Source organism: Hypanus sabinus, chromosome 8, assembly GCF_030144855.1.
Source record: "Hypanus sabinus isolate sHypSab1 chromosome 8, sHypSab1.hap1, whole genome shotgun sequence".
Taxonomy (NCBI): domain Eukaryota; kingdom Metazoa; phylum Chordata; class Chondrichthyes; order Myliobatiformes; family Dasyatidae; genus Hypanus; species Hypanus sabinus.
The window spans coordinates 68,270,540-68,287,797 of NC_082713.1; the positions used below are offsets into that span (position 1 = coordinate 68,270,540).

At 45.1% G+C, this 17,258-nt stretch overlaps 1 protein-coding gene across 1 annotated transcript in view; it reads left to right on the plus strand.

Moving 5' to 3' along the window:
- The first annotated feature begins 855 nt into the window (after positions 1–855).
- LOC132397631 (uncharacterized) overlaps positions 856–17,258 on the plus strand; it is an 82,813-nt gene continuing 66,410 nt past the window's right edge. The window contains exon 1 of the mRNA XM_059976405.1: positions 856–3,538. Coding sequence (XP_059832388.1) covers positions 901–3,538 — 2,638 coding nt within the window. The 5' untranslated portion in view covers positions 856–900. The remainder of the gene's footprint in view (positions 3,539–17,258) is intronic.

Genomic DNA, 17,258 nt, shown 5'->3' on the forward strand with positions numbered 1-17,258 from the left:
GCAGAACAGCATGCGGAGCTGCTGGTGCGAGACGCCTTTGTGACGGGACTGAGGTCAGTGTACATGCGCCAGCGGCTGCTGGAGAACTCGGATCTTACCTTAAGCTCGGCGATAGAGAAGGCCAACGCTCTAGAAGCTGCGCGGCATAACGCCGACGCTGTCCAGTCGCGCGATTCCCCGCCGGTTTCGTGGACGCCTCAGACCCCGCCACCGCCGGCTCCCGGGAGCGAATTCGCCAACGCCGCCGCCAGTCGCCATTCCACGAGCTCCCCGACCCAGACCACGGCTGTGGCCCGTAAGCAACTCGTGCTTTGTTATTTCTGTGGCCAAAAGAAACATCCTCGACGACGCTGTCCAGCGCGAGAAGCGACCTGCTCCAGCTGCGGAAAGCGGGGCCACTTCGCCAAGGTCTGTAAGTCTCAACCTCGAGCGGAGTGCAGCGCTGCGGGTGAAACGTGGGGGCCGCCATCTTGCATGCCGGGATGTGGGCGGCCATCTTTGTCGACGTCAGCACGCCCCGCCCCCGATCCTCGGATGCTGACCGGGTACCCCGGATGTGAGCGGCCATCTTTGTTGACGTCAGTACGCCCCGCCCCCGGCCCTCCGATGCTGACCGGGTCTCTGGCCACTGTAACTCTCGACCAAAGCGCCCCACACCAGCTTGCAAGATCCATGATGGACATCCAGGTAGAGGGCCACTGGACTGGATGCCTGTTTGACACGGGCAGCACTGGGAGTTTTATTCACCCGGACACAGTGCAACGCTGCGGACTTGCAACGCGGCCGGTCAGTCGGAGGTTCCATTTGGCCTCTGGGTCGCAGTCCGCAGACATCCGGGCGGGTTGTGTAGCGACTTTGGTGGTGCAAGGCACAGAATATCGGGACTTTGAACTGCTGGTCATGCCTAATCTGTGTGCACCTGTGCTATTGGGGCTGGACTTCCAGAGCCATCTCGAAAGTGTGACTATGGTATACGACGGGCCCCTCCCACCACTCACTGTCAAGAATCCTCAGTTTTGTGGGACTTCTTCACATACCCCGCTACTGACCACACACACACACGGACACACACATCCCATCCAGAACCAGGCCAACAGCTGCGCTACCGACACTTGCAGCCTCTCCACTCTCAAGATCCCTCCCCCACCGCTGTTCGCCAACCTGACCCCCGACTGTAAACCTGTGGCAACCAAAAGCAGGAGGTACAGCGCGGGGGACCGGGCCTTCATTCGGTCGGAGGTGCAGCGGCTGCTCAGGGAGGGGATCATTGAGCCGAGCACAAGCCCTTGGAGGGCCCAGGTGGTTGTTGTTCGGACTGGGCAGAAAAATAGGATGGTGGTGGACTATAGTCAAACCATCAATAGGTTTACGCAGCTTGACGCATACCCCCTACCCCGCATCGCGGATATGGTCAACCAGATTGCTCAGTATAAGGTGTACTCGACAATAGATCTGAAATCCGCTTATCACCAGCTCCCCATCTGCCCAGAGGACCGCCCCTACACCGCCTTCGAGGCGGGCGGCCGGCTCTATCACTTCCTGCGCGTCCCTTTCGGTGTCACGAATGGTGTCTCTGTCTTCCAGAGGGAAATGGACCGGATGGTGGACCAGTACCAACTGCAGGCCACATTTCCCTATCTGGATAACATCACCATCTGTGGTCATGACAGGCCAGATCACGACGCCAACCTCCAACGGTTTCTCCAAGTGGCCGCAGCTCTGAACCTTACTTATAACAGGGACAAGTGTGTTTTTGGTACCACCCGCCTTGCTATACTTGGGTATGTCGTGGAAAACGGGGTTATTGGGCCTGATCCCGAACGTATGCGCCCCCTGTTAGAGCTCCCTCTTCCCACCACTCTCAAGGCCCTCAGACGGTGCCTGGGTTTTTTTTCCTATTACGCCCAATGGGTCCCCCATTACGCAGACAAGGCTCGCCCCCTGGTCAAGTCTACCTTGTTTCCCCTCTCTGCTGAGGCCTGCGCGGCCTTCAACTGCATTAAAGCGGACATTGCCAAAGCTACGATGCATGCAGTGGACGAGACCGCTCCCTTCCAAGTGGAGTGTGATGCCTCCGATTTCGCTCTGGCTGCTACCCTTAATCAGGAAGGCAGACCAGTAGCATTCTTTTCTCGCACCCTCCAAGGCTCTGAAATTCGGCACTCCGCGGTGGAGAAAGAAGGCCAGGCCATAGTGGAGGCTGTTAGGCACTGGAGGCACTATCTTGCTGGCAAAAGATTCACTGTGCTGACCGACCAGCGCTCGGTTGCGTTCCTGTTCAGCAACCAACAGCGGGGCAAGATCAAAAATGATAAGATTTTGCGGTGGAGGATAGAACTCTCCACCTACACCTATGATATCCTGTACCGGCCTGGCAGACTCAATGAGCCCCCTGATGCCCTATCCCGGGGAACATGTGCTAGCACACAGCTCGACCAGCTGTACGCCCTTCATGCACAACTTTGCCATCCGGGGGTCACCCGATTTTACCATTTTGTGAAAGCTCGGAACCTGCCGTACTCCCTGGAGGACATCAGGACGATGACCAGGGACTGCCAAATTTGTGCCGAGTGCAAACCGCACTTCTACTGTCCTGACACGGCACAACTTGTCAAGGCCACCCGCCCTTTTGAACGCCTGAGTGTTGACTTTAAGGGCCCCCTTCCCTCCACTGACCGCAATGTCTATTTTCTCAGTGTTATTGACGAGTTCTCACGGTTCCCCTTTGCCATCCCCTGCCCCGACACCACTACCACGTCCGTCATCAAAGCCCTGCGCCAGCTCTTCACTCTGTTCGGGTATCCCTGCTATATCCACAGTGATAGAGGGTCCTCCTTTATGAGTGAGGAGCTGCGCCAGTACTTGCTAGCTAGGGGCATTGCTACCAGTCGGACCACGAGTTATAATCCCCGGGGTAATGGCCAGGTAGAGCGGGAGAATGCCACAGTGTGGAAGGCCACACTTTTAGCCCTCAAGTCCAAAGGGTTGCCGGTCTCTCGATGGCAGGAGGTCCTCCCTGAGGCACTGCACTCTATCCGCTCTCTGTTATGTACGTCCACCAATGCCACCCCTCACGAACGCCTATTCTCTTTTCCCAGGAAGTCTGTCACTGGGACCACCCTACCAGTTTGGCTGACGTCCCCGGGGCCAGTGCTGCTCCGGAAACATGTGAGGAGCAATAAATACTCCCCGCTGGTGGAGAGGGTTCACCTTCTCCATGCGAACCCCCAGTATGCTTACGTGGTCTTACCTGATGGGCGGGAGGACACGGTCTCCATCCGCGACCTGGCACCCGCAGGTGCAGCAGACCACTACCCTGAAGGCTCTCCGGTAACTGTGAACCCTGCACCAGAGGTGACACCGTACTCACCAGGCCCTACACAGACTCCTCACGACACTTGTATACCAGGCGTTTCGTACGCATTTATACCAGGCGCCTCGCACATGCATGAGGGATCACCGGCGCCTAGTGGGCAAGAACACGCGCAACCCCCGTCCCCTGTGCAATCGCCAATGTTGCCGGCACCTATGCGGTCACAGCCGGTGCTACGTAGATCGCAGCGACAGATTCGACCACCTGATCCGGGGTGAATGTGGTGAACTATGTGCCTGTCGGGACACGCCCCTGCTGACTGCTCCTGTGGCTCCTCCCACAGGCCCCTGTATAAAGGAGACCTGCGGCCTGAAGATCGGCCTCAGTCTCCAGGACCTTGTATGATAGACACTCACTCCTGGTTCCTTCTTCCAGTCAATAAAAGCCGATATCTCGCCTACGTCTCAGTGTGAGTTATTGATGGTGCATCAGCCTTTACTGATTCAAAATCGCGCACTTCAATCTCCCCTCCCATGGGCCTCTGCAACCCGCAGGGCTGACGTGACGACAGACTGTCCCTGGTAGGTCTGCCCCGAGCTGGTAGTTCCAAACACGTTACCGTGTGTCTGCCCACGGCTCCCAATGGCTGTTCGAGTCCCGAGAGTGTGAACCGCCACAAGGGAAGAATGACAAGAAAAAATAGTCTGTACATGCTCAAGTGTCGCGTGCTGGAGAGAGAACTTCTGGGTTTTCCCGATCCACGGTTGGTTGAATCGCACATGCGGAATCTACAGATAAGGAGGGCCGACTGTATATTTAAAAAAGCTTTTAGGACCTTCTTTGATATTAGCCACCAGCTTCCTCTCATAATTCATCTTTTCCTTCTGAATTATATTCTTAATTTCCTTCTGCAAGTTTTTAAAAGCTCCCCGATCCTCTACCTTCCCACTAGCTCTGGCTTCCTTCTGTGCCTTCACTTATGCTTTTGCTTTTACTTTGGTTCTGACTTCACTTTTCAGCCACGGTAGTATCCATCTTCCCTTTGAAAATTTCTTTTTATTTGGAATATATCTGTCTTGCACTTCCCTCATTTTTCGCAGAAACTCCAGCCATTGCTGCTCTGCTGTCTTTCCTGCAAATGTCCCTTTCCAGTAAACTTCGGCCAGTTCCCCTCTCATACCATTGTAATTTCCCTTATTTCACTGAAATACTGACACATTGGATTTTATTTTCTCCCCCTCAAATTTCAATGTGAATTCAATCATATTGTGATCACTGTTCTCTAAGGGTTCCTTAGCCTTAAGCTCTCTTATCACTTCCAGATTATTGCACAACACCCAATCCAGCACAGCCGATCCCCTAGTGGGCCCAGCAACAAGCTGTTCTGAAAAGCCATCCATTAGACATTCTATAACTTCTCTCTCTTGATGTCCAGTACTGACCTGGTTTTCCCAATCCACTTTCATGTTAAAATCCCCAACGATTATTATGACATTGCCTTTCCGATATGCCTTTTCTATCCCCGCTGTAATTTGTAATCCACATCCTTGCTGCTGTTTGGAGGCCTGTATACAACTGTCATTAGGGTTCTTTTACCCTTGCCATTTCTTAACTCAACCATAGAGATTCTACAACTTCCAATCCTATGTCATCTCTTTCAAATGATTTAGTATTATGTCTTACAAACAGAGCCACACCACCCCCTCTTGCCTCCTAACTTATCTTTCCCATAAGCAATATATCCTTGGACGTTCAGCTCCCAATGGTAGTCATCCTTTAGCGAAGTTTCAGAGATGGCCACCACGTCATAGTTGCCAATCTGTAGCTGAATTTCAAGATTGTCCATTTCTATAGACCTCCTTCTTTGTCACCATTAACCAGTCACAAAAGTCAACTAGCCGTCAATGCAGATGAGAAGCTGTCTCGGATTTCCTCTCTGTACAGCCAAAAGCCTTTTCCAACGTCAGTTAAGCAGAGATCAGGAACACTCAGATCTACTCTCTGGATGAATGCAGGGCTAAGAATGATCAAGAAAAATGACACCATTTTGCATGTTGGGAGGACAAGCAAGGGTAGGATTTACACAGTGAGCATGGATCTCTGAGGAATGTGGTGGAAAAGAGTTATCTGGGAATACAGATCACTGAGCAGGATTCATTAGAACGGGTAAATAAAAATGCCATGAGTGGAGTGGTCTTTGTTAAGAGTGGGTCAGTGTTCGGAGTGGATTTGGCTCATCAGGCTTAGGCGAGGAAAAGTAGCTAGTAAGTTTCTCTTTTAGTTTTTAGTTGTTCATTCCTCATGTGTTAGGGCATAGAATGGCTCCAGAGGTAGCATTTTGCGCTGTGTGTGAGATTTAGGAATTCTGGGAGATCTCCAGCCTCCCAGATAACTACATCCTCTGCACCAGGTGCACCAAGCTGCAGTTCCTCAGGGGATGCATTAAGAAATTGGATCTTCTGGCTCATACGGAAGAACAAGGAAGTGATAGATAGGAACTACAGCGAGGTAGTCACCCCTAGGTTACAGGTGATGGGTAACTGGATGACTTTCAGGAGAAGGAAAGGATATATACAGCCAGTGCAGAGTTGCCCTGTGGCCATTCCACTCAATAATAAGTATACCTCTTTAGATATTACTGAGGGGGACAACCTACTGGCGGAGCTGCAATGACCGGGTCTCTGACACTGAGTCTGGTGCTATGGCTCAGAAGAGGAGAGAGGTGAAGAGAATTGAAGAAGTGATAGGAGATTCCACAGTCAAAGAAAAAGGGATGAGATTCTGTGGCACAATAGACACACCCGGATGGTATGTTGGCCTCCCTGGTGCCAGGATCAGGGATAGAAACATAGAAAACCTACAGCACAATAAAGGCCCTTCGACCCACAATGCTGTGCCAAACATGAATTTACTTTAAAAATTACCTAGGGTTACCAATAGCCCTCTATTTTTCTAAGCTCCATGTACCTCTTCAGGACTCTCTTAAAAGACCCTATCATATCCACTTCCACTATCGTCGCCAGCAGCCCATTCTACACACTCACCACTCTCTGCATAAAAAAACGTACCCCTGACATCTTCTCCATACCTACGTACTTCCAAGCATCTTAAAACTGTGCCATCTCATGTTAGCCATCTCAGCCCTGGGAAAAAGCCATTGACTATCCACACAATCAATGCCTCTCATCACTTCATACACCTCTGTCAGGTTAACTCTCATCCTCCATTGCTCCAAGGAAAAAAGGCTGAATTCACTCAACCTACTCTCATAAGGCATGCTCCCCAATCCAGGCAACTTCCTTGTAAATCTCCTCTGCACCCTTTCTGTAGTTTCCACATCATTCCTGTAGTGAGGCGACCAGAACTAGGTGAACTCCACGTGGGGTCTGACCAGGGTCCGACAGAGCTGCAACATTACTTCTCAGCTGTTAAACTCAATCCCACGATTAATGAAGGCCAATGCACCATATGTCTTCTTAACCACAGAATAAACCTGTGCAGCAGCTTTGAGTGTCCTATGGACTCAGACCCCAAGATCACCCTAATCCTCCACACTGCCAACAGTTTTACCATTAATACAATATTTTGACATCATATTTGACCTACCAAAATGAACCACCTCACACTTATCTGGGTTGAACTCCATCTGCCACTATCAATGTCCCGTTGTAACTCTGACAGCCCTTCACTCTATCCACAACACCCTCCAACCTTTGTGTCATCAGCAAATTTACTAACCTCCACTTCCTCATCCAGGTCATTTATAAAAATCACAAAGAAGAAGTGGTCCCAGAATAGACCTCTGAGGCACTCCACTGGTCACAGACCTCCATGCAGGATATGACCCGTCTATAACCACTCTTTGCCTTCTGTGGGCAAGCCATTTCTGGATCCAAAAAGCAAGGTCTCCTTGGATCCCATGCCTCCTTACTTTCTCAATAAGTCTGGCATGGGGTACCTTATCAAATGCCTTGCAGAAATCCATATACACTACACCTACCGCTCTATCTTCATCAATATGTTTAGTCACATCCTCCAAAAATTCTTTCAGCCTCATAAGGCACAACCTGCCTTTGACAAAGCCATGCTGACTATTCTTAATCATATTATGCCTCTCCAAATGTTCATAAATCCTGCCTCTCTTTTCCATCAACTTACCAACCATTGAAGTAAGACTCACTGGTCTAAAATTTCCTGGGCTACCACTACTCCCTTTCTTGAATAAAGGAACAACATCCACAACCCTCCAGAACATCAACCGTCCCCATTGATGAATCAAAGATCATTGCCAGAGGCTCCATAAACTTATCCCTCGCATCGCACAGTAGCCTGTGGTACATCTTGTCCAGTCCCGGTTACTTATCCAACTTGATGCTTTCCAAAAGCTCCAGCACATACTCTTTTTTAATGTCCGTATGCTCAAGCTTTTCAGTCTGCTGTAAATCATCCCTACAATTGCTAAGATCCTTTTCCATAGTGAACACTGAAGCAAAAATTTCATCAAATATTTCGGCTATATCCTCTGGTTCCATATATACTTTTGCACTGTCACAATTGATTGATCATATTCTCTTAGGTCTTATCCTCTTGCTCTTCAGATACTTGTAGAATGCCTTGGGGTTTTCCTTAATCCTGCTCGCCAAGGCCTTCTCATGGCCCCTTCTGGCTCTCCTAATTTCATTCTTAAACTCCTTCCTGCTAGCCTTATAATCTTCTAGATCTCTATCATTACCTAGTTTTTTAAACCTTCTGTAAGTTTTTCTTTTCTTCTTGACTAGATTTTCAACAGCCTTTGTACACCACAGTCCCTATACCCTACCATCCTTTCCTTGTCTCATTGGAAGGTATCTATGCAGAATGCCACACAAACATCCCCTGAATGTTTGCCACATTTCTGCCATACATTTCCCTGAGAACATCTGTTCTCAATTTATGCTTCCAAGTTCCTGCATGATAGCTTCATATTTTCCTTTACTCCAATTAAACGCTGTACCTATCTCTCTCCAATGCTATGGTAAAGGAGATAGAATTGTGATCACTATCTCCAAAATGCTCTCCCACTGAGAGACCTGACACCTGACCAGGTTCATTTCCTGGTTTCCAGGATGTTTTGGGTCCACTGCATTCTAAAGGGGGAGGAAGCCTTGGTACATATTGGCACCAATGACATAGGTGAGGATGTCCTAAAGAGCATTTTTAGGGAGTTCGGTAGAAAGCTGAAATGCAGAAGCACCAGGGTAGTAATCCCTGGATTGCATGCCCGTGCCACCTGCCAGTGAGGATAAGAATAGGATCATTTGGCAGGTGAATGCATGGCCGAGAAACTAGTACAGGGGCAGGGGTTCAGATTCATGGATCATTGGAATCTTTTCTGGGGAAGGGACAAGCTGTACAAATGGGCTGGATTACACCCCAACCCCATGGGGACAAATATCCTTGTGGGCCATTTTTCTAGTGCTGTTTGGGAGTGTTTAAACTAATTTGGCAGAGGGATGGGAACCAGAGTAATAGTGCTGGGGATGAGATAGTTGGTTTACAAACAGAGGCAGCGTGCAGTGACACAGCTAGCAAGGAGACGTTGATAGGGCAAAACTGCAGTCAACAGGATGAGTTGCAATGTAAAATGCAGACAAAATTGAAAAAGGTGAATGGAGGACAGAAAGTGCTATATCTGAATGCGCACAGTGTATGGAATATGATAGATGAACTTGTAGCATAATTACAGATTGGCATGTACGATGTTGTGGGTGTCCCAATGTAGCTGAGAGTTTAAAGTCAAAGGATACACATTGTTTTGAAAGGACAGGCAGGTAGGCAGAAAGAGAGGCATGGCTCTGTCGGTAGAAAATGAAATCAAATCATTAGAAAGAGGTGAAATAGGGTTGGAGGGTGTTGAGTTGTTGTGGGTAGAGCTAAGGAACTACAAAGGTAAAAAGAACCCTGATAGGAATCATACACAGACCCCCAAGCAGTAGTAAAGATGTGGTCTGTAAATCATAATGGAAGACAGAAAACACTTGCCAAAAAGGCAGAATTATGATAGTCAGGCGGGATTTCAATATGCAGGTAGAATGTCCATCATTGCAGTGGCTGTCAGTGGAGAGGACAGAGTTAGAGTAGAGATTTTGAGACTTCAGTTCTTCGAGGCTTCAGTCAGAGAAGGCAAAAAGGAAAAGCTGCAGGTAGATTTTTTCCCCTTCTTTACACTTGCTCAGTTTGAACAGTAGAGATGCCAGGCAGGATAGTGGAGTGCTCCTCTTGTGGGACATGGGAAGGCAGATAGACCTCCAGTGTCCTTGAGGACTACAACTGCGAGAAGTGCATCCAGTTGCAGCTTCTAACAATCCACATTAAGGAGTTGGAACTGGAACTGGATGAACTCCGGTTCATTCGGGAGGCTGAAGAGGTGATAGGTAGGACATATAGAGAGGCAGTTTCATCCAGGGTGCAGGACACAGCAAACTGGGTAACAGTCAGGAAGGGGAAAGGTGTTAAGGAGCCAGTGCAGAGTACCCATGTAGCCATCCACTTCAAGAACAGGTATATCACTTTGGATACTGTTGTGGCGATGGCCTTGCAGAGGAAAGTTACAGTGGTACAGTCTCTTACACTATGTCTGGTTCTGTGACTCAGAAAGGAAGAGAGAAAGAGGCAAACTTGGTGATAGGGGATTTGTTAATTAGTGGAATGGATAGGAGGTTCTGTGGGTGAGAACGAGATTCCTTGATAGTATGTTGCCTCCTGGGTCCCAAGCTTCGGGACATCTTGGATCAAGTTCTCAGCATTCTTAAGTGGGAGTGTGAACCGCCAGGGTCGTAATCCATGTGGGTGCCAATGACATGGGTAGGACAGGTGATGAGGTTCTGCGTAGGGAGTTCAGGGATTTAGGTGCTAAGTTAAAGGGCAGGACTTCCAGGGTTGTGATCTCAGGATTGCTACCTGCGCCATGTGCAGTCGGACCAGAAATAGGAAGATTATACATTTTTATATGTGGTTAAGGGGTTGGTGTAGGAGGGAGGGCATAAGATTTTTTGAACTTTGGGATCATTGGGACCTGTCCAGAAGAGATGGTTTGCATGAGAACTGGAGGGGACTAATATCCTAGGGGAAGATTTGCTAATGCTGCCAAGTGGGGTTTAACCTGGAGTTGCAGGGATGTGGGAACCAGGGTGCTAGAACAGTTAGTAGAGAGGTTGTGGAGACAGATATTGGTAAGACCTCAGACAAAGTCAGGAATCAAAAGTTTGAGCATGCTGCGACTGGTGTCCTGAGCTGCATGTATTTCAATGTAAGAAGTATCATTGGAAAGGTGGATATGCTCAGGGCATGGATCAACAACTGGAATTATGACATTGTAGCCAATAGTGAGACTTGGTTGCAGGAAGGTCAGAACTGGCAATTCAGTATTCTGGGGTTCTGTTGTTTTAGACGTGACAGAGCAGGGAGGATTAAAGGAGGTGGGGTGGCGTTATTAGTCAGGGAAACTGTCCTGGCAGTACTCAGTCAGCACAGACTGGAGGACTTGTCTAGTGAGGAATTATGAGTGGAATTGAGGAATAAGAAAGGTATGATCATGTTAATGGGGCTACATTACAGATTACCCAACAGTCCTTGGGGTTTAGAGAGAGATCGTATACTGTTGCAAGAAACATAAGGTTGTTATAGTAGGTGACTTTAACTTACCACATAATGACTGAGAATCCTGCACTGTGAAAGGACTAGATGGGATAAAGTTTGTCAAATGTGTTCAGGAAAGTCAACCAATCTTATAGAGTTTTTTGAAGAAGTTAGCAGGAAAGTGGATGAAGGCAAAGCAGAGGATGCTGTCTACATGGACTTTAGCAAGACAGTTGACAAGGTCCTGCAAGGGAGGTTGGTGAAGAAGGTTCAGTCGCTTGGCATTCAATGATCTGGATGATAATGTAGTTAACTGGATCAGCAATAATGAGGGTGTAGGGGACAGGAAGGAAGGCTGTCATGGTTTGCAGTTAGATCTGCATTAGCTGGAAATATGGGCTGAACAATGGCAGATGGAAGTTACTACAGGCAAATGCAAAGTATTGTATTTCAGTAGGACCAACCAAGGTAGGTCTTGCACAGTGAACGGTAAGGCACTGAGGAGTGTGATAAAACAAAGGGATTTGGGAATACAGGTCCATAATTCTTTGTAAGTGACATTATAGGTAGACAGGGTTGTAAAGAAAGCTATTGGGACATTGACCTTCATAAATCAATGTACTGAGTACAGGAAATGTTATGTTGACGTTGTAGAAGATGTTGATGAAGCCTAATTTAGAGTATTGTGTGCAGTTTTGGTCACCTACCTACAGGAAAGATGGAAATAAGGATGAAAGAACACAGGGAAAATTTACAAGATGTTGCCAGGTCTGGGAGACCTGAGTTATAAGAGGATGTTGAATAGGTTAGGACTGTATTCCTTAGAATGTAGAAGATTGGTATAGATTTGATAGAGGTATACAAAACTATAAGGGGTGTAGATAGGGTAAATGCAAGCATGCTTTTGTCTACTGAGGATGGGTAAGACTTCAACTAGAGGTCAAGGGCGAAAGGTGAAAAGTTCAAGAGGAAATGAAGGGAAACTTCTTCACTCAGAGAGTCCTGAGAGTGTGGAATGAGCTGCCAGTGCAAGTGATGTATGCAAGCTCAATTTCAACCTTTAGGAGAAGTTTGGATAGATATGTGGACAGTAGGGCTATGGAAGTCTATGAGAGTAGGCAGTATAAATGGTTTAAGAATGGACTAGATGGACCAAAAGGCTTTTTTCATTGCTGTGCTTCTCTATGACTTGATGGCTTTTTAGATCAGTTCATGGTTAAGCCCATTAGGGGATGAGCTGCTCTCGACTGGATGTTGTGAAATGAACCGGAATTGATTAGAGAACTCAAGGTAAAGGAACCCTTGGGGGTAAATGATCATAGTATATTAGAATTCACCCTGCAATTTGAGAAGGAGAAGCTAAAGTCAGATGTATCAGTGTTACAGTAGAATAAAAGGGTTTACTAAAGGATGAGAGAGGAGTGGGCCAAAATTGATTGGAAAAGAACACCAGCAGGGATGATGGCAGAGCAGCAATGCCTGGAGATTCTGGAAGCAATTTGGAAGGTGCAGTATATATACATCCCAAAGAGGAAGAAGGATTCTAAAGGCAAGATAACACAACCTTGGCCAACAAGAGAAATCAAAGCTAAAATGCGAGCAAAAGAGAAGGTATATAATAGACACCAAAAATTAGTGGGAATTTAGATGTTTGGGAAGCTTTTAAAATCCAACAGAAAGCAACTAACAAAGTCATAAAGGAGGGAAAAAATGGAATACAAAGTTAAGCTAGCCTATAATATTAAAGAAGATAATAAAAGTTTCTTCAGATACATAAAGTATCTGGGAAACTGAAAGGTTTGAAGGTAGATGAGTCACCTGGATCAGATGGTGTACACCTCAGGGTTCTGAAAGAGATGGCCGAAGACATTGTGGCGGCATCAATAATAATTTAAAGAATCACTAGATTCTGACATGGAAAATTGCATTATCATTCCACTCTTCAAGAAGGGAGAGAGCCAGGACCTGTTAGTCTATCTCTGTGGCTGGGAAGATGCTGGAGTTGATTGTTAAGGATGTGGCTTCAGCATACTTGGAGACACATGATACAATAGGCCATAATCAACAAGGTTTTCAAAATGAAAAATCTTGCCTGACAGAAATGACAAGCAAGATAGGCAAGGAGTATGGTGGATGTTGTATACTAGGATTTTCCAAAGGCCTTTGACAAGATGTTACACATGAGGCTGCTTAACAAGTTAAGGGTACATGGCATTACAGGAAAGATACTAGCATGGATAGGAGCACTGGCTGATAGGCAAGAGGCAAAGAGTGGGAATAAAGGGAACCATTTCTGGTTGGTTGCTGGTGTCTAGGGCTCCACAAGGCTTTGCGTTGGGACAACCTTTTACAATATATTTCAGTGACTTGGGTGGCAGAATTGATAGCTTATTTTGTAAAGTCTGTGGATGAGACAAAAATAAGTGGAGGGCCATGCAGTTTTGTGAAAGTACGTAGGCTACAGAAGGACTTAAAAGATTAGGAGAATGAACAAAGAAGTGGCAGATGGAATACAGTGTTGGGGAGTGAATGATCATGCACTTTGGTAGAAAAATTAAAAGGTAAACTGTTTTCTGAATAGAGAAAAAAATACAAAAATCTGAAGTATAAAGGGATTTGGGTGTCCTTGTGCAGGATTCCCTTAAGGTTCACTTGCAGGTTGAGCTGGTGGTGAGACGGGCAAATCCAATGTTAGCACTCATTTAAAGACTACTAAAATATAAAAGCAAGCATGAAATGTTAAGGTTTTATAAAGCACTGGTGAGGCCTCACTTGGAGTATTGTGAGCAGTTTTGGACTACTTTTTTTAGGAAGGATGTACTGACTTTAGAGAGGGTTCAAATGAGGTTCACAAAAATGATTCTGAGATTGAAAGGCTTAACATATGAAGAGCATTTGATCGATCTGGGTCTGTACTCACCGGAGTTCAGAAGAAAGAAGGGCGTCCTCATTGAAACCTATCGAATATTGAAAGGCTTCGATAGAGTGGATATGGAGAGGATATTTCCTGTGGGGGGAGAGTCTACAATCAGAGGTCATAGCCTCAGATATAGAGATGTCCATTTAGAACAGAGATGAAGAGGAATTCCTTTAGCCAGAGAGGGGTGAATCTTTGGAATTCATTGCCACAATTAGCTATGGAGGCCAAGAGACTGGGTATATTTAAAGCAGAGTTTGGTAGAGTCTTGATTAGTTTGGATATGAAGGGATATGGAAAGAGAACAGTAGAATGGGCCTGAGAGGGAAAATGGATCAGCCATGGACTAATTCTGTTCCTATATCTTATAGTCTTATGGTCTTTTAATTCCTTGAAAGGGGCATCACAGGAAGGTGGGGGTCGTAAAGGAGCTTATGGCACATTGGCCTTCATAAATCAAAGTATTGAGTCAAGGAGATGAAGTAATTTAAGACATTGGTGAGGCCTAATTGGGAATATTGTGTGCAGTTTTGGTCACCTACCACAGGAAAGATGTCAATAAGATTGAAAGAGTGCAGAGAAAATTTAGAAATATGTTGCTAGGACTGAGGACCTGAGTTCGAGGGAAAGGTTGAATATGGTAGGACTTTACTTCCTGAAGCATGAGAGTTTGAGGGTAGATTTGATAGAGGTATACAAAATTATGAGAGGTATAAATAAGATTAACGAATGTAGGCTTTTCCCATCAATGCTGGATAAGACTAGAACACGGGGTCATAGGGTGAAAAATGAAATATTAAAGGGGAACATGAGGGGTAACATCTTCACTTTGAAGGTGGTGAAATGTTGGAATGAGTGGCCAGTTGAAATGGCAGATATAGGTTTGATTTCAACATTTAAGAGAAATTTGGATAAGTACTTAAATAGGAGAGCTTGTGGCGACCCACTTCCCAACGCACTTGAACCGGCTCACAAATCGGTGCACGCCGGCATTGAGGCCAGTCCCAAAAAGGGTGCCAAGTCTGCGTCACCAGCAAGGGGAAAAGCCCGCGCGCAGGACGGGACTGAGAATACGCGCCCCCTACAGCATTCCTGCCCAGGGAGGGCGGGATTAGGAAGGCTTTAAAGCGAGGCCGTGAAGTTTGAATAAATCTCTTTTGCAACTGCAGCTCATCGACTCCGTGTCGTTTATTGCAGCGCTGTGTGTAGCACATTGCTACAGGGTATGAATATTTATGTTTCAGATGCTGTTTGAGGGGGCTAGGTATAATAACAGTTCAGCATGGAATATATGGGTTGAAGAGCCTGCTTTTGTGCTGTAGTGCTCTATGACAATATGACCATCCAGGACAACGTAGTCCATTTGATTGGTATCCAATCTACCACTTTAACTATGCATTTCTTCTATCACAGGTGCCCTACATCTACAATGTGTGCCATTAATAGGTGTATAGCAGTTATCTTGATAGCTCTGCGAGCATTTCCCAAAACTACAACTTACCGTCAAAATGGTATCACCTGCATGTTTCCCTGCAAATCATACACCCTGCATTATTACATTGTTGCTAGGTCCAAATCATATTGAAAAAGGCCAAATTGAAATGGTTGGGGTGTTAGGGTCAGGGGCAAGAGACGAACCAATTCATCTTGATGCTTGACTGTGCTGGACTGAGGTCATCTCTACTGGCTTCTGTGGACTTCTGAATTGGCTGCAGTGATGCCTGGCATTATGAATATGGGTTCTGAATGCTGGTTGCTTGCTTTTATTGTCTGCACGATCTGATTTTTTTGCTCTCTCTCTGCACATTGGATGTTCACCAGCCTTCTTTTGTTTTTAAAGGATTTTATTAGCATTCTTTGTTTCATGGCCACCTGTAAGAAGACGAATGTCAAGGTGTATAAAATATACATACTTTAAAAATATGTACTTTGAACTTATCCATTGGCAATGTTCTATTACCTTCATTGGAAAACTCCACAATGGAACTTTATGCACACATTCTTAAGAAAATTTAATGAAAGGCAAAAAATGCAGACACCCAGTTTCCAATAAATGAAACAAAATTGCATTGCAATTTGACTGTAAAAGTTGCATATTTAAATACCAAAGTAAATGTAACTATCAATTCATATAACAAACAAAATTAAGAAAGGTGTATAAGCAAGAGTTTAAAGTGTTTCAATGTTTTCATCTTTTCAGTAAATAGAGTTCAGATAACATTGCAATTTTTACGTTTGGTTAATCCACAGTCATTGTCACTGCAATAATGAATACCTACTACCTGGCCCTATTACTATAAGAGATGCATTTATTAATAGATTTGATTAGTTAATTGGCTGATCTTATTTACAAAGTAATTACAATGTAATTACAAAGTAAATGTGAGTGACTTTTAACTTTAAGTATGCTTTTTGGTATAATTCCTAATCTTTTTTTTTAATTGAGATTTGTATGTTTAGAGAAATAGAAATTTTTGGGGGGAGGAAATGGGCAAAATATATAGTTTGGATTGATTGAGAATTAATTTAGAGTGAAACAATTAATTTTCTTTTTTTAGGTAATAGCTCTTGAGTTTTCTATTTTATAGTTTTTTTGTTTCCATGAAATATATACGTTTTGATGCCACAGTTTAAAATATTAACTTTTAAACATACACAAGAGAGTGTGTTCCTCCTCTTTCACTAAGGCATATTTTATGAAAACATTTCATACTTGAAGTGGGAGCTTTGAATAACTCCATTGATTTATTTGTTGGGATGTTCAACAAATCCTATCTCAATTTGATGAAAGAGTCTCAACGGAATTTGATGGATGTTGCAGAAAAAAAAATTGTAGTATTGATTCAATGTAAAATTGTGGAAGTTTGCTTAAGTTAGTACTTAAATTATAATCTAAAAACAATAAGTTGTAGTATTAAATCACAGAGTACAATTTTATGGCACTAACTGCCAACTGATTTGATTGATCTCAAAACAATTTGCTGTGTAATGTCATTAGTTTAGTTTACTTTTATGTCTACTAAAATCTGATATTGGGTCATTGTAACAAAATGCAGAAATCTGAACTGCACACATATAAACAGCAGATTAATGGTATTTCACCCACATTCCAATGTACTAATTCATGTAAACAAGACAATTTATTTCTTCATTATTCATGAACTACCTGATTTTAGAGTCCCACCATTAAATTCTTCAACCCTTTCACACCAAAAACACTTCAGGTGCCCTTGAACCCTTACTCAGAATAACAGAAATTTCTCAAAAATCTGTATGAGAAGGAGAAGCTCCTAAGTGGTGTGGTTGTTGCAAATGTAAAATCGCATTTTCTCTCCAGATTTCTTTCTGTACCATAGTATGTTTGTGTGGTAATTCCATTGCAGTAACACATCAGTGCCAAATGGGGACAAG